Below are 18,950 nucleotides of genomic sequence, written 5' to 3' on the forward strand. Positions count from 1 at the left end.
CTGAGATGTTTGCAGGGTATCCAAACTGAGATGGGTGTGGCAGACTCTAACGTGGTCCCCAAACATCCCTACCTCCTGCTATTCTTAAAAGACTCTTTCATTGCCTTCTTGACTCCCATGTCTTGATGAAGCAAATTGCCATCTTGTGAGCTGCTTTCTAGAGAGGCCCACATGGCAAGGAACTGAGGGTTGCCTCCTGCCAACAGCCAGCAGTTCAACAACCCACAGGTGTTGAATGTTGCCCTCGATCATGTGAGTGAGCTCAGAAGTGGATCCTTCCCCAGTCTAGCCTTCAGGTGCAACCACGGCCCCAGCCAACACCTCGACCACAGCCTCATCAGAAACCCTGAAGCAGAGAATTCAGCTAAGCTGTGCCCAGACTCCTGACCCACAGAACCGTGAGATAATAAATGTGTATTGTTTTAAACCACTAAGTCTCAGGGTAAATCACTATGCAGCAACAGATAACTAATTCAATGGGTCTAGACTCAGGTCATGAAAATCAAGTGGGGCACGGGGAATAAGACAGCAGTCACCAGGCCACCACATGTGTAAATGATCCAAATTAAGTCACTTACTTTCTCAGTGTTTCAGGTTTTCTCTCCTATAATATGGTGCTTATTAACCTGCTCATTTCTATCTCACAATATGAGAAAACACTTTGACAAGGTACTAGTACTATGTGCAAAGTAGTAAGTCTAAAGAGGAAATGTTTTTAAGATCTCTCCCATGAGTGTTGCAGAGTCAATAGACATCTAACCCACAGAAATAATTTTCTAAGGTTCTTCTTCGTGCCTCCCGTCCACTCCCCTTGAGAAGTGTTTCAAAGACTGGGGATGGTAAGGACAGTTAAAACTATCTTGATAACATGTTGCAGAGGATGAATTCATGAGAGTGAAGGACAAAACGTACTTTTTAATAGCGATCAGTTCCCCAGACTCAATGCTTCTTCCCAGCAGGACGGAACCGTAGGTCCCATCGCCGAGCTGCTTGATCGTCGTGTATCTATTCATGGTGTGCCCGCTCAGGGTGGACACTCATCTCACGGCCGAGGTGGCTCAGCCCTGCAGCGGTAGCAGGCCTCCCCGGAGTGTAACCAGATTTTTCGATGGCAGCACCAGCACAAGGTATTCAACAGAACGTGGCTATCTCCCAAATACATATTTTCAAAGATCAGTCTTCTGCCTATAGAGAAAAACGAGAGACAAGGATAAATGCTAATGTACATTTTGAGTTTATATATTTTTATAGTCCAAACCAGGGGTCAGCAAACTAACCCCGAGCCGGCCACCTGTTCTTGCAAATAAAGTTTTATTGGAACACAGTCATACCCACGCACCTGCATATTGTCTATGGCTACAACAGTAGAGTTGAGTACTTGTGACACTGCATGGCCTGCAAAGTCTAAAGTACAGCACATCCTGGAATGATGTTGTTTCATTATGCTGTTTCATTATAATGTTGATGAGAAAAACAAAAAAAATCAATTCTAGCCAGGGCCACTGTCTGTGTGGAGCCTGCATGTTCTCCCCACGTCTGTGAGGACTCCCGTTCCCTCCCACTTCCCAAAGAGGTACAATTCAGTCCCCTGGCGTGTCTACACTGTCCTGGTCTGAGCAAGTGTGGGTATGTAAGTGTGCCCTCTGATGGCATCCTGTCCAGGGCTGGTTCCCACCTTGTGCCCTGAGCTGCCGGGATAAGTTTTGGCCACCTGAACTGGAGTAAGTGGGTAAATAATTACCCTGTTTTTATTAATCACATGTCTTCCAATGTTTAATATTAGAAGTGTTTTGGTCTTTATTTAGAAGTTTGCTGATGTTTTTTGTGACCAGCAATATACCATAGGACATTAACTCTTGTTTGTATCAATCAGCCTATGGTAAAATTGGTTTGATTATACGGCATCTTGTTTAAAGTTGCAGTTTCCAAGAACCTATCCGTGATGTTAAGCGAGGACTTACTGTGTTTACTATGTGGCCCTTTACATAAAAAAAATCTGTCGATCCCTGGTCTAAGTAATGATCTTTTCCAATTTTTTAAATAGAACTAGAGATACCATGCTTGGAAAACAAATTTGTCACTGACTCAGAAGTGAATCAGCTCCAATTCAATGCTTTTCTGCTGACTAACCATTCTGGGCAAACTCTGCAAAATAACTAGGGTCCATGAAAATTGCCGCGCTATGAAAATTCCTGCTAAATAAACTGTTCTCTGTGCACTTCAGTTACAATTAACAATATAAACATACAAAAGCCAAGAAATGCTAAATTTAAAGTTCTCCTGATGGAGAACTTATGTGTGCTCCATGAACTATCTGTGGCTCAGCATCCATGGTATTATTTTCACTACCAGACATTCTGAAGCTAAACAAAGAACTAGTAATTCAAGGCCTACGTGGAGGGTATGCCCCTTTTAAAGTCATTCAGTCCTGTTTTCTCAATAATGTCATTGATTTTTTATTTATATAATGGAGAATTGTTCAGTCTGTCTATATATAATGAAGAAATTGTAATAATTACTTAAATGATTGCAATGCCTTAGGCAAACATTAGTAAAAATGCAAATGCTTAAATAAGAATAAAGGGTTTGTTTTTTTTTTAAATACAGCTGTCAAACTAATAATCTGAAGAATTAAAAGATCAGAAAATAATGACTGGAAGCATGCGACATTCTGCATCTAAATCCAGTCTGTGCAGCGCCTCCTTCCAGGGGAATTCTAGTCAATAAATGCAGAAGGAAAGGGGGAAATAAGAAATTTACCATTAGGCAAACACCACGGGGTAAGGTTTGTTACTGGCAAGGTTCACTGATGGATGCAAAAGTTAGTGGATGAAAGTTTAAGGAGAAAAAGGATATTTGCATAGTCTCAAAGTATCTCTAAGATATTTATTAATTTCAAGGGGAAAATGGTAACTTCACAGGAAGAAACCCTTCACAGCAGAAACCTCCTTACCCGAGTGATCAAGTTCAACATCACCACTGATAAGACGTGACCTTATATACTCTGGATGTGATGCATTGGAGAAGGGTACAATATCACTTCTGTGGTATTCTTGTCAAAAAAGCAGAACCTCAGTCTAACCATGAGAAAACATCAGACAGACCCAAAATGAGGGACAGTCTACAAAACTCACCAGTACTCTTTGAAATTGTCAAATCCCAAAAGACAAGGACAGACTGAGAGGAACTGTCATAGATTAAAGGTAATTAGGGAGACATGACAATCAAATGCAACAAGGGGTCCTAGAAAGGATCTTGGGACAGAAAAGGACACTGAAAAAGTCAGTGAAATTTGAATAAGCTCTGCAGTTTAATAGTATCGTACCAACGCTAATTCCTGGTTTTGATCATTGTTCTTTGATTATATAAATTGTTACTATTAGGGAATGCCAGGTGAAAGATTTCCAGCAACTTTCTGTACTATTTTTGCAACTTTTCTGTAAACCTAAATGAGTTCAAAATTTAAAAACAAATCCAGACTATCTTCTTCTGAAGGCCATGTGTGAGCTTGAGAAATCTTAAGAAACATAAAGATTATGCCTGATTTCACCACACTAATATAACCAAAAGAGCTTTGAGAGATCGAGCTCCAACCCCCCTTTCCCTAGAGCCACGTGAAGGCCCCTGCTTACGGGAGCATCTTCCTTCTTCTTGAAACCCTTCAGGCTCACTCTCTACAACTTCCTTCTACAGGTCTTTACAGTGATATATTCCATTGCTGATTAATAAATATTTATAAAGTACCTCCTGTCTGACAGATCCTATGTTTAAGCTCTGAGGATACAAAGACCAATAAAATAATGGTCCCTTCTCTCAAAGAGCTTAGACATGACAGAGCATGGGGGGGCAGATATATATTCAGATATTTCAAGTATGCCAAGGGTACAGGACGTGGGTGGGGAGGGGTCAAGGAGAAAGCCCCTTTGGCTTCCAGCTGGGCCAATTCCATCTGGGCTCAGGAAGGCAGTAAGAAAGAAAAATCAAAGTAGATTTTTTTTTTAATGGCAAATAGGGTTCTAGCACTCCACGGGGCAGAAATGAAGACACAGGGGCTTAAACTTGGGGGGTGGGAAGTTAGGAGCCTGGAACTGCAAAGAGATAATCCCAGAGTTTTATTTATGGAGGACCCCAGATGCCATTTTAAAAAACCTAGGTTTTGACTAGATCTGTACTGGAGGAGAAGATGCTTTAAAATTATGGGCCCCAGTCCCTGAGCCGAGGACCAGTATTGGTTCATGGCCTGTTAGGAACCAGGCCCCCTGTCTGTGGAAAAATTGTGTTTCATGAAACCAGTCCCTGGTGCCAAAAAGGTTGGGGACCACTGGTATAATGGATATTTTTGGTCAATGGAAACAATTGGAATACATAGGATAGATTAGATAAAAATATTGTATCTGTGTTAAATGTACTGAAGTTGATGCCTACCCTGTGGTTCAGAGTAAGAACATAGTCTTATTCTTAGAAAATACACCCCAAAGGATTTACAGGTAAAGAACCACGAATCATGTGATTTACTCTCAAGTGGGCAGAATAAAAATTTGTGGGGTGAGGATAAGGAGCAAACAAATGGGGTAAAATGTTCACAGGTAAATCTGGGTAAAGGGTATGCTATAGACTGAATTGTATCCCCTCCCCCAAATTCATATTTTGAAGCCCTAACCCCAATGTGACTGTATTTGGAGACAGACCTATAAAGAGGTAATTACGTTAAAAGAGGGCATAAGGGTAGGGAGCTCTGATATGATAGGATTAGTGTCTTGTACCTTACTCCCACCCCACGCCATGTGAGGACACAGGGAGAAGTCAACCACCTACACACCGGGAAGAGAGCTCTCACCAGAAACTGAACCTCGTTTGGTCTTGGCCTTTACAGCCTCCAGAACTGTGAAAAAATAAATTCATGTTGTACAAGACACCCAGTCTATGATATTTTGTTATGATAGTCCAAGCAGACTAAGATGGGGCATATGGGTATTTGTACTATTCTTGTAATTTTTCTATAAACTTGGAATTATTATAGATTAAAAGTTTAAAAAATTCTCCACAAACGAGTAGAGTAAGAGAATTTTTTTTTTTTTTTTTTTTTTTTTTTTGAGACAGAGTCTCACTTTGTTACCCGGGCTAGAGTGAGTGCCGTGGCATCAGCCTAGCTCACAGCAACCTCAGACTCCTGGGCTTAAGCGATCCTACTGCCTCAGCCTCCCTAGTAGCTGGGACTACAGGCATGCGCCACCATGCCCGGCTAATTTTTTTGTATATATATTTTTAGTTGGCCAGATAATTTCTTTCTATTTTTAGTAGAGACGGGGTCTCACTCTTGCTCAGGCTGGTCTCGAACTCCTGACCTCGAGCGATCCACCCGCCTCGGCCTCCCAGAGCTAGGATTACAGGCGTGAGCCACCGCGCCCGGCCAGAATTTTTTAAAAGACATACGCATCTTAAACATTTTATTTCAGCTTAAAACGTACAAATGCAGATTGACAGAACACTCATGCAACCTGGTTTGCTCCACCTTACGATTACTGTATTGTGGACTAGTTTGGATTCAGGCTGTGCCTCAACATAGCGTAAAAAGTGCATTTGGCCCACAGTCCAAACAATTCTGGCTCTGCATTTGCTTCCCCTCTTTTTCTTCTTCTTTATATTTATCTTCATTTATTTTTTGATATAGAATACAGATGGTTCCCAACTTCAATGGCTGGACTTACGATTTTTCTGCTTTACGCTGGTGTGAATGCCACACGCATTCAGTACAAATCATACTTCGAGTACCCATTCAACTGTTCTACTTTTCACTTTGAGTACAGTATTTGATAAATTACATGAGATATGAAACACTTTATTATAAAATAGGCTTTGTTTTAGATGATTTTGCCCAACTGTAGGTTAATGGAAGCGTTCTGAGCATGTTTAAAGTAGGTGAGGCTAAGCTAGGATATTCTGTAGGTGTATTAAATGCATTTTTAACTTAGTATATTTTCAATGTATAATGGGTTTATTGGGACATAACCCCATTATAAGCTGAAGAACATCGGTATGTGATGTCTGCATTATACATGATTTCATTTTCCAACAAGATTCCTAAATCATTGTGATATGTCATCTTCCTAAAAACAAAATCACCTAGCTAATAAACTATGATCTGTTTTTTTTTAAAGTAGGCTTTACCTTAGAGACAATGGGAAGTCAATTAAAGATTTTTCATTAGGAGATTAACATAATCATATTTGCATTTTGTAATCCAGTTAGTTAGAATATTTTTCTTCATGTCCAACCAAAACTTCCATATTCTAATTCAAGCTAATTAAATTTCTAATTTCTTCATGCTTAGTTTTTTTGGGATATAAAGAAACCATGTCATAAAAATATGTATGCACATGAAACTAGTAATCAAGTATATGTCTCTCGGCCTTCTCCTGCCTTAATTACACAACCTTTTCTCATAGGACCCATTTTCCACTCCTTTAATTATCTTTGGCATTCATCTCTGAATCCTCACACATTTCTCCATCTCCTTGATGAACTGTGGTGACCAAAACTTAATAATGATACATATTACAGTAGCATTAATACATATTACATATGTACATATCACAGTAGCTTCCCCCACTTTTTTTTGCAATGGCATTATACTACTGATTCATTTCTATCAATTATTAATAAAAGAAGCCTTTCTTTGATACTTAATGTGCCACTACTTCTTCGTCCACTTAAATTGTACAATTGGGACAATGCTTTCCTAGATAATCATTAAGAAAGCTATAAATATTTGTGAAATAATTAAGAGCTTTGTTAAAATTAAGATAGATTCGATCATTCATTCAACAATCACTCTGACAATTCCTCCTTGTTAGTCTGTCATATTATCAAGGAACAAAATTCAATTACTCTGGCAAGATTTGACTCTTACCACACACGGTAGCTGCTTTCTAATGTTTTATGATATTTCAGGTAATCATCTAACAATTGTACAATGGATCAGACTAGGGTCTCTTCAAGCATTGATGGCAGGTTGACAGTATATAATTTTATTCAACCTTTACCGAGATGCTAAGCATATGCAAGGCTTTTGGGGCATGTAATGGATAAAGTAAGGGTCTGTGCTTTAAATAACTCACAATTAACACATACACGAAAAATGTAGAAAGTGCTAAGAGAACAAAGTAGAGACAGCAACCAACTCCTGGGAGGAGTGGAGAGATCTGACAACCCTTCAGAGAAGAGGTAGTACTGAGGTACAGAAGAACAAGCAAGTCTTTATTACACAGAAAAGGAGAGAAAAGAATTATAGGTAGAGGAAATTGTGCAAAAGGTTGGTTGGTACTAGAGTTTGGTATGTTTGCAAGAGGACACAGCCTAGTGGTTCTCACCCTGGCTAAACATTAGAATTACCTGGGGAACTTTAACATCTACTGAGGCCCAGCCTCACCCCCAAGAGGCAAGTCAGGATGGGGACTGAGCTTTGGTAGTTTCGAAAACTCTCCAGGTGATTCTAACATGCAACCAGGGCTGAGAAGTACGGGGCTAGGGCATAAAACCAATGGAGGGCAGTGGGAAAATGGCAGGAAATAGCTAGAAAGTTAGGGTGGAGCCAATTATGAAGGGATATGTGTTTGTCATGTGGTAGAGTTTGGTCTTGATCCTGCAGAAGGGAACCGTCCAGAGTTTTTAAGCAGAGAAATGTCATGAGCAAAATCTCTCTGGAGACTAAATAGATGTTAGAATAGAGAGATCAGAGGCAGAGAGATTAGTTACAAGGCTACTGCAATAGTCCAGGTGAAATATGATGAAGGCCTGAACAAAGGCACTGGACTGGGCGAATCTTAGATATAGCAGGAGAATATGGGTTTGAGATAGGGAATGTGTATGCATTGTTTGGACAACATGCAGAGATCCGAGTTGTTTCCTGGGGTGTTTGGGGTGTTGAATTAGAGGTACAGATAATACCTCTCACTGGAGATGCTCAGTAGGTAGCTGCAAATAGCTCTAAGGTTGTTCTATTTTTCCCCCAAAGATAGTGTCTTACTGAAGCTCTTATTGGGAACAGAGCATTCAGACAAGGTTGATACCCTGTACAACTCCAGGGTACTCCAATCACATGGAATATAATGTGAATGATGCCCACGTGAGCTGTGCGACACGGTGGCCCCGGGTTAGAACAAGGAACATGATAGTCCCGTCATAGTCCTGAATTACTGTTCATCTCTGGATGCTGAACTTTAAGAGAGATATTAAAGAACATAATAAGGGACCTATATGAAAGCACAAGAACAGGAGGTGAAGAAACACAGGATGCTGGAAGCAAAGGAGACTTGGGAAGCCATGAGGATTGTTTCAAGTATACAAAGGGATATTAGAGAGAAAGATTAGTTGTACTCTGTATAGATCTGGAGAACAGAACTAAGACCACTGTCTGAGCTTTCTATTCTCCACACTAGTGAAATATTTCTCACACTGAAAAAAATGAAGTGGTATCAGCCAAATTATTATAGCATTAGACATGAAGCACCAGTCAACCCACAGTCAATTCTGAGCATATCCTAGCAGGAAGTGGTTAAATACACTTGAGATCAGTATTGTTCAACTATGCATCCTTTTTGTGGTGGCCCAAATGTGATGATTCATGTCATAATCTGAAAGTAAAGAATAGAACCTCACTATTGATCTAGGAAAACAACAGGGTGATGGACAATGCACTAGAAAAAAAGGGAGCTATGGTGGATGCCATTGCTGGTCTATCCAATAGCAATGCTCTCCTTAAGCTTAAACTTCTTGCTTAGTTTATAGAACCCTGATCTTACTCAGGATTCAACACACTCAGCCATGGCAGTCATCTACTCCAGCCACAGGGCATGAACTACGATCAGTCTAAGCCAAGCAAAGTAATTCCCCTTCCTACTAAAAATTGGTTAGGAGTGGGACTATGGCTCTGTGAGATTGAAAAGGAAATAAGCTCCTAAGGGAAGAGGAAGGCTTCTGCGAAAGAACCTGCTCCCTAATAAAGACAGCTGACAAAGAGACTGCCCCATGTGTCTTCCTTGAACATGGCTGTGTAAAGCTGTGATATTTAGGCCTGGGGCCAAGGTGACTAAGAGACATGAGACTATGAGGTGACTATGAGACATCAACTCTATGACTGACTATGAGAATCCCATCTGCAGAGAAAGGATGACCAGAAAGAAAGAGAGGCTGAGTCCTTGATGACATCAGTGGGCTGCTGCAAGATCCCTGAAAATACATGCCTTTGGTTTCTTGTTCTACAACCTAATTGAAGGTCTTTGTTGAACAAGCCACTGTTAGTCTATCCAGTATAGCTGAAAGCATTCCTGATACAGTGGGCCAAGGCTACGCTGACTTAGGAGACAAAATACAAACATCTCTATGGGAGGTGATAGACCTTTATAGTTAGCATAGTTTTGAAGACTGAAGAGGTGTATAGCTGGAGACAAATTAGAAGTAGCAATTCTCTATTAACCTAATGTTCATTTTCCATCCATCATAACCTGTTTCCATTATGAAAGAATATATGATACAAATAAGATACAAATCATTGTGGTGGAACAAGGAATCTCTATACATGGCCCTAGGTATCACTCAGGGTTGCCTCAACAACTAGCTAGCTGGAGCCAGGACTTCCTTCTTCTCCTCAGGGTGTTTCCAAACTCAAATTCTCTGGGGCCTTAAAGCACCCCCCATGGTAAGCAGATGGATTTCCCAGAAAACCATAATACTATCTACAGCTGGCACCTAAACCTAGACTCAGCAAGTTGTCTGATTATTTCCCCACAGATAATACTGTTCTCAGGCCCACACTGCATGTTCAATAAAGTACCATGTCCCAGCATGACTTTCCATGGAGATGGTGAGAAATTGGGACATCCAAGCCTCTCTTTCTTGCTATCCCTTGATTGGGAAATTTCTCTCCAAAAAAACCTACTCCTTAACCCACGCTAGATGACCTTATGGAATCTTGTCCTAACCTTGTCACATGGTAGGTGACAATTATGAAGGGATCCCACCTTGCATGACAAGTGGGGTGCAATGTGGGGGCCACCCTGCATGTCACTGATAATGAAATGTACTACATGTAGCCACAGAGCTTAAGTCAAAGGCAACCAAGGGAAATACAGAACTCTCAAGCTGAGTTTTAGCAGGAATAAAGTTCCAACATACTAATGACTTTTTTTGTACATCCTTCTTTGATACTTAGTGGGAGACACTTATATCTACAGAGTCAGTTCCCCTAAGAAAGAAGAAAATGTCAAAGATGTAAAATGCTTATGTCATAGCTATTCTTTTTTAAAAAGTTGGGTACTTCGATATATCCTATTAACTTAGTGTTTGGGATTGTTCATGTAAAACAATAGCCACTAAGCTACCCTATGTCTTTAATTGTATCTAACTCAAGTCTCAAGTCAGTATAAAGACAAATCACCATCATGTCATTCTGGTTCCTCTCAAGCACATCATTCTGTTTCTCAACACAACACTTTACTCTTAAGTTGACCCATTAAGACCTCAGTCCATAAGTATCAGTACAAGACAGTCTCTACTGTTGGGTTCTTTACAATTTGGTAAAAAGACCAACTATTGTCTTTTCTATGGCTATGAGGTTTACTCACATTTATATTGCACAATATAGAAATATGTAAAACATTCATTTTTATAAAGTATATAAATATATATTTCAGATATGCAGGGATATCTGAAATATGCTCAAGATGTTAAAGTATCAACAAAGTATTACTTAAGTGAAAAATTAAGTATAAGGCACTATGCTCAGTACTGAGATATAAGATCCAAAGAGCTGTGAGCAGTAGATCCGGCCTCTGGGGACTTTATGTGTAGCTGGAGAAGTGGAACATACAAAAATGACCAAGAGACACTGTAGGTGGGGTAAGTCACCAGTAGAAGTGGAGCTGAGAGTGCTACACAAGAAAGGAGAAGTCACTTTGCTGATCACCGGCTAGGAATCTAGAGGAAGACTCTGGGCCACTAATCTCCAAATAATGGCTAATTTCTCTTGTAAGGACATATCACCAATATTCTGATCCATGTAAAACTGACAAAAAATAATCTTTAAAAAATGTATAAAGTTTCCCACAGCTACTCGAACAAATTTCCACAAAGTTGGCAGGTTAAAATAACAAATTTATTCTCTCACATTTCTGGAGGCCAGAAATCCAAAACCAGTATCACTGGGCTGAATTTAAGGGGCTGGCACTTCCTCCAGAGGCTCTAGGGGGAATCCATTTCTTGTCTCTTCCAGCTTCTGGTGGCGGCTGGCACTCCTTGGCTTGTGGCCACATCACTCCAATCTCTGCCTCTGTGGTCACATTGTCTTCTCTTCTGTCTTCAAATCTTCCTCTACCTCTCTCTTGTAAGGATTTGTGTTTGCATTTAAGATCTACGCAGATAATCCAGGATAATCTCAAACTCCTTAATTAAATCACGTCTGCAAGCTCTATTTTGCCATATAAGGTAACATTCACAGATTTCAAGGATTAGGACCTGATGTCTTTGCAGGATATTATTATATTTAGTCTACCACTCTTCAACAAAATGTCCCAAAGACCTTCATATAATCATCTAAATGACAGCAGCAGTGGTTTTCATTCATTCAAAGTTGAGGGCTTTAGGAATGAAATCAAAAATCTAAGCTTACTTACCCAATAAACAAAGGCATTCCTTTCTGAAATACAGAGCGTTCTTCTTTTTAACTTTGCACAGCGGACAATACTTCGCAATTCTGGCCTGAAATCTCTGAGAAGAGGACATTAGCATATACAGATTCCAGGCTGTGTGGACCAGAAACTGAAAACTACAGTCTGGGGACTAAATCCCAGATTTAAAAATAGGAAATTTCATATATAAAACCCGATTTGGGGCTTCTCTGGAAAAACTGAAGAGCTAACCACATGGGGTCCTTAGTCTTCCAAGGTAATAAGAAGCTAGAGAAATGTCCCCTCTTCCTCGGGCTGGGCATGCGCTCTGAAGCTCACCATGGCCTCCACCCTCCCTGTTGTCACTTGCCTTTTTTTTTTTTTTTTCAGTTGTCTGTTCTTTGTGCCTTCGCAGCCACTTGTTTTACTGGAAAAAAATTTCTCTGTTCCTATGCCTCTATCAAAAGTGACAAAGTAAAAGAGTGAGGAAAAAAAAAAACAACCCTCCCATTTAAAGAAAAATTGGAAGAGAACAAAAGAAATTGCTCTTTTTTAGAAGAGAAGAGCAATTTCTTACTGTTTGACAAGCACACACTCAGCTTCCTTGAGTCTTTTACATCTCCTCTGCGGCTGACAGAATTTAAATTCAGCTCCTGGTATAGACAGTTAACACTGCCTGAGAAGTGAGCGCAAAGTAGCAGCCCGCCATTAATTTGGGACTTAGCATGTTAGAACCAGCAGTACTTCTAAATACTGCCCTGACTCCAAGAATTAATTTTGATAAATTACTCACTATAACTAATCCACACATAGCGCCCTCATATATCAAATATGCCAAAAAATGTGACAATAATTTTAGTACTTACTATGTGCACAATGCTGTTTTAAGTGCTTTGCATATATTAATCCATTTAGCCCTCACAACGCTACCAGGTAGTTACTATGATTATCATCTCTATTTTACAGATAAGGAAATTGAGGCACAAGTAACTTGTCTACAGTACTATATCAACCTTCCCATTTTATAGATAAGGAAACTAAAGATGCAAGTTATGTGTCCAGCTTATAAAACTAATGTGGTAGAATTGAGATAGGAATCCAGGCTGCCTATACCAAACTTAAGGGAAAGGTTTCAGAAGATCAAAAGACCAGGAAATCTTCGGAGGATCTGAGCCTGAGAGAAGTACAAGAAGTATCTTGTATCTCAAAGTCCAATTACGGAAACCAGTGGCATGGCTGTGCTCTAGTTGGCTTCATTCTGCAATCAAACATGAGCAAACCCACCAGAGCCCCCAGCAGCACTAACATGCCCACCGTAGAGCAAAGCGAATGCAAAGAGACTGTTCCCTGCTTCCACCTGGCACTGATCCGCTGTGACTCAGGGCATCTCTTGGTCCTTGGTACTTTTAGGGGAATCAGGGCATTGGACCTGATGATACGAGGTGGTTTCCTCCTCTGATGCTTTGTGATTCTATGATTGTATGTCAAGAACCAAACAAGCATTTGTCTAAAAAAAATGGATAAATGTTTCTGCTTTTTGTGTCACATGCACAAAGGCTAGAGAAGATAGTGCCCCAGAGAGACGCTGTAAGATACGTACAAGTGGCTCAGTGACTCAGCCAGGCCATATGAACGTGAAGAATCGACTCCTTCTCTTCCCAGCCCACACGCTATTTGGAGCCTCCTGCCCCAACCTGCAGACATACCCAGTGAACAGCCTCTCCCATGAGGCCAGAGCACCCTGTCCTCACCTCACTGCCAGCCCTCCCCCGTGGTGAATGACCTGCAGGCCTGCCCTCTGCATCAGCCTGGACACTCTCCAGGCTTCTTTCATCTTTGTCTCTCCTACCTCACACTCCGCTTGCACACAGCAAGTCCTCCGAGGTTCTGTGAATGGCCCAAATTTGAATTAGGTCTTTGCTATTTATTTTCTGTACCACGTTGGGAAAGTATCTCAAAATTCTCAATGCTTCTATTTCATCATATGCAAAGGAAAGATAACCAAACTGTTTGACCAGAAATGTTTTGAAGTTCTGAGAACAAGAATGGCTGGGCAGGGCCCTCCCACAACAGTGCTGGACCACTGAGTCTCAGAGAATCACAGAAAGGCTCCCTCCATGCTACCAGATGGGGCCTTTGGCCTTGAGGTAAGGCTGTACCCAATGAACAGAGAAAGACAGCTTGATTTCTCTTTCAAAGTGTTCCAGCAAATCTTTGAAATAAACGTTATGATTTTCCTGGCCAGGTAACTTTGGGGAAAACCTTTCTGTGATTTGCCCCAATTCCCTCCCCTCAGCTTCAATCCTCAGTGGAGGCAAGGAACATCTGCTCATGGCCAGCAGCTCGAATCAGGCGCCTTGCTCATTCACAGCCTGGAAAACAGAGGCTGGGGCCAGGCACAATCTGTAGTCTGTTCTTTATTTTGAAACCTTGGTGATCACTGCATTAATGGTACTCTTATTTTCTAAGACAGGAGACAGAAAATTACATGCAATCTTGGGATTCTCTGGGAGCTGGGGGTTACCAGGCCCATTTACACCATGCAGACCCTTAGGAGGAGCCTGTCTCCCTTAGCCTTAATTGTCTCACCCTGAAAAGATTCTGTAACTTTCATCTATCCTCACAGGAAAAGTAGATAATGTGCAAAGTCATTAAGTGACCCTTTTCATCATACTTCTGAGTTCCATTATACATTTATGGGCTTATAATTACATTTCATATTCTAGGTTCAAATGTGTCATAACTTTATAAAAGTTAATACTGTTAATTTATTTTAAAAGGGTACTAAAAATAGTACATCTGGGTTTATATTGTTCTCCCTGGAGCCTAATTCTTCTGCTTGTATATATTTCAGCAAACAAATTTTTTAAGCCTTTTGCCTCTTAGTCTACTGCTTTTTTTATTCATTGGGAACAGCAGCTACAAGGCCAAAAAAACCTTTATATGGAACTGGCTTTGTGTACCTTGACAGAGGAGTGCATTAAAGATGTGTTCAGTTATTCCATCAACTGGACGATGGTGAGAGAAGACAATGAGTTATTTGGTGTGCCCTGTTCTATCCCCCAGAAACTGTGCCATGCCTTTACTAGCATCTCTACCTTCAACCCCAACTTTGGAGTAAAAAACTCCTCATGCATCAGGTCCTTAATCCCGTGAGAATGGTCCACCACTTCCTGTCGCTTCCCCCGCAGTACCACAGGTGCTCAAGCCCTGAACCTTTTTAAAAAAGTCTTACATCATTTGCAGATGATTTTTAAACTAGGACACATAGGTAGCCTTTGTGGAGTGTGAAGAACCAAAGTCAGAGCAAACTATTACAGAGCTTGAAAAAAAATAACTTTACCCTGACCCGTGTGGACTCTTGTTCCAGGTCATCCTCTAGCTTAATGAAAATTCTGGAGGGTGATAATAGTGCCAGCTCTGACTGCTTGCCCGATTGTCGCCCCATGTTTTAGGGGTGCGCAAGGCAGGGTGTGGAGAAGATGGAGGAGTGACTAAGAACATACCATATATTCAGGTTTTATACTGACATTACAGCACATTTAACTAAGGAGCTGATCTCACTGTAAGATGCTTCACTATACATATAACGAATCAATCAGTAAAATGAATTAAGGACGTAAAGGCTTGATGTAAAAATAAAATAGGGTAGGGGTCAACAAACTTTCTGTGAAGGGTCAGTAAACAGTTTAGGCTTTGAGGGCTAGCCATCTCTGTCAGAACTACTCAACTCTGCTGCCATAGCATGAAAGCAAAGACAATATGTAAATAAATGGGCATGCCCGTATTTCCAATATAACTTTATCCACAAAACAGGCAGTGGGAAGGATTTGGCTCACAGGCCATCGTTTGTCCACCTCTGAAATAGAGGAAACCTCACAAATAAGCAGAAACACTTTAGCACTCTCCATATAACCCTCATTTACCCCTAGGTTTCAGGGTCACGTATAATACAAAACTGTGTTTATCGCTAGAATATAAGCTCCATTAGGGCAGAAATTTTATGTTCACAGTTGTATTCCCAGCACCTGCAAGAGTACCTGGCAGAGTTGGCACAAATAGGAGCTCACAATAAAGATGTGTTGAATTAAGTAATTCGTGAATGAGCAACTTACGGAACCTAAAGGGCAATGCTGACCATAGGTGATTTTCCTGTACTGCCAAGTCCACCCCCTCTGCCATCCCATCATGCCCCTCTTCTTTGCAAACTGGACAACTATCTTGAGACTAGGGCACAAAAATTATGACTCCTAAAACTTTTACACTAATTCAGGAAAACATTTGCTTTTCAACGGCTAAGATAACATAAAGGCAGGTATATCTTACTTTTTTCTCACTCAGCTTTGTCTTAGTTAAATCGTTCTCTAATGAATTTCCTTGCAAAGCAAAGGCAATGTCCAAAAAAACAAAACCATTAACAACTGCCCTCTGGGAACTGCAAGTTCATGCAGATAGTAACTTTCAAGACATTGTCAAATATGCAGTTGGACGTCACACCATAATACTTTATCTTTTTGGTTCTGGGGCATTATCTTTTACAGTAGCCACAAGGGCAGTCCCATGTTACTCACACTTTAACACAGGTCATACTTCACCTAGGGAAAGGTAAAACATGACTCACATTGATCTTCCTCAAAAACATGTGGTGCTCACAAGCTCTGGGCCATCCCTGTACAATTTATCCAGTGGCTACTAAGGGTCTTCAGCACGGTGGGAAAAGTACCAAATGAAATGTGAGGTACTATTACAGCCCTTCCATTTCAAAAAATTGAGTTACGATGACAATTATCTTCTGGAAACTACAAGTTCTTGCAGATAGTAACTTTCATGATATTGGCTAACGTAGTTAGACATTACACCATAATACTTTATCTTTTTGGTTCTGAGGCATTATCTTCTATAGTTGCCACAAGGGCTAGTAAAATCTAGGAAAAATTTAACGTAAGATTAAATATAACCAAATGCTAATTAGTATAGATTTGAATGGTAAATTCAATAGGCCCTAAGCTTGAAGCATAACGTGCTTCAAACTATAAAATAAGAACTTTTTTTTCTATAAGGGACCTTAATGATTATCCAACATCATTTTACAGATAAGATCCAGAGATCCAACTAAGAAGAATAGAATCCTTGTTATCTTCAGAGTAGCTTACTTTTTAAATGTGTGACTATAACACACATTTCTTTTTCTTTTTTGGAGACAGAGTCTTAGTCTGTTGCTCAGGCTAGAGTGTCATGGCATCAGCCTAGCTCACAGCAACCTCAAACTCCTGGGCTTAAGCAATCCTCCTGCCTCAGCCTCCTGAGTAGCTGGGACTACAGGCATGTGACACCATGCCCACCTAATTTTTTCTATAGATTTTTAGTTGTACAGCTAATTTCTTTCTATTTTTAGTAGAGATGGGGCCTCACTCTTGCTCAGGCTGGTCTTGAACTCCTGACCTCAGACAATCCTTCCACCTCGGCCTCCCAGAGTGCTAGGATTACAAAAGCGTGAGCCACCACGCCCGGCCTATAACACACATTTTATAGAGTATTAAAGACATATCAAATGCTGCCTACTTCTCCTTTGGTAAAAGGCATATGGGAATATTTTGCTATTCCTGGGCCCAAATAGCTAAAAAAAAATAGTGGCAGATCTTCAAAGATGTGCTTTCTTCAAACTCGGACATAACTTCACAGGTCAATAAACACAGGATTTGATTCCAGCCTGCACAGGTGAGTCCCACCACAAGACACTCTTCCTAGGAGGACTTCAGCTTTCAAAGCACAATGAATCAGACACTTAAGGTATAAGGACACTTAAGTTGTCCGTGGAAGGAAATCAAGAAGGGAAGTTTTTCTGCTTGGATCGATTATTTCCCTAACATCCGTTGAATAGTAGTATTTTCCTAACATTGGGCAGCAGCTCACTAGGAGCAGAAAGATTGAGTGTGAATGCCGTATCAACCTTGGTGACCACCTCAGGTGGACTTGAACTGCTTCTTTTACTACTTCTTTGGCTACAATCGAATGCATCTCTGATTTTCTTCCTGCCACAACACTTCCTTAGCATTGTAATGCAATTTGCACCAGAAAATGATTTGCTTCACCAAATTCTTTGTGTAAGGTAATTTTCTAGAACACACGTATTTTGATAAGGAAGTTAAAACTGTATTTGGAAGGCAAGCAAAACCACAAACTAGGATACAATTACACTATGACCTCAAAATAATATCTGTATAAGTCATCTGGCACACACCTCTGTTTGCACATTCTCCCCGTCGACCATATCAACCACAAATACTGAGGTCCACAGATAGGTAATTTCTGATACTGTAAGCATAGGTCCTTCTCAGAATGCCACGACGGGCAAAGACCACTGATGAAAGAATCAACAGTCCAGTGAAACACTATTCACATGCTTTCAGGTCAACATATACAGAAAGGTCATTGTACCTAGAATTCTGCCAAGAAACCACTGAACAAATATACATACTCACACAGACCTCCCCCAAGCAGAAAAATGCATTTTACAAGGGCAGACATCCATAGAAGAGTTAGGTACAACTTCAGCTCAGCAAGATCCTACAAAATGAAATGGAGGAGCTTGCCGCAAAAGCAGCAGTGAAAAAAAATTTTCTTTAAGGCAGTAGTGTTCCTGGCAAGGTTCAGATGGAAAAATAGCAACACATCCCAGAAGCAGAGCTGTAGCCAGGAATAATCTAAGCTCAAGCCATTTTAAGTAAGGGCAGGATAATACTTACTAAGGATTCACTGCAGGGTTATCCTGGTCCTCTGGGCCTCTAGGCTGAGCCATGACCAAATACATGCTACCCGTTCAGGACTCGGCTCGTCACTGCTGAGGGATGAGCAGACCTTTGTCAAGTGTATGCCACTTACTCAGTAGGCACCGTAGACAATCTTCACACCACAATTGGCTGGGGGAAGCATTTCCCCTATTTTACACATGACAGGATTAATGCTAAGAGAATTCCACAAGGCCACACAACTAATATTAGTAGAGTCAGGCCCTGATCTCAATTCTGCCTGACTCCAAAGCCCACAATGCTACATTAGCATGTATAAAATACGACTTCTGCCCTAAAGAGGCTTAAAATAACCTAAACCAATTAGAGATCAATACAGCCAATATAATGAAGGGCTAACAAACAAGTATCTTGAGAGTTTAAAGAAAGAGAAGATATTATGAAAGAAGGAGGACTCAGGCTCCTCCTCTGAGGAGGGGTATAAGTTGCACAAGAGAGTGGAGAGAAGGCAGGGAGTTTCTAGGGAGAGCAATACAAG

The 18,950-nt window shown here is 40.7% G+C and overlaps 1 protein-coding gene across 1 annotated transcript in view; it reads right to left on the bottom strand.

Annotated features, from left to right (window-relative positions):
- CILK1 (ciliogenesis associated kinase 1) overlaps positions 1-18,950 on the bottom strand; it is a 57,451-nt gene that overhangs the window by 36,217 nt on the left and 2,284 nt on the right. The window contains exon 2 of the mRNA XM_045543755.1: positions 913-1,185. Coding sequence (XP_045399711.1) covers positions 913-1,013 — 101 coding nt within the window. The 5' untranslated portion in view covers positions 1,014-1,185. The remainder of the gene's footprint in view (positions 1-912; positions 1,186-18,950) is intronic.

Source organism: Lemur catta, chromosome 2, assembly GCF_020740605.2.
Source record: "Lemur catta isolate mLemCat1 chromosome 2, mLemCat1.pri, whole genome shotgun sequence".
NCBI lineage: Eukaryota > Metazoa > Chordata > Mammalia > Primates > Lemuridae > Lemur > Lemur catta.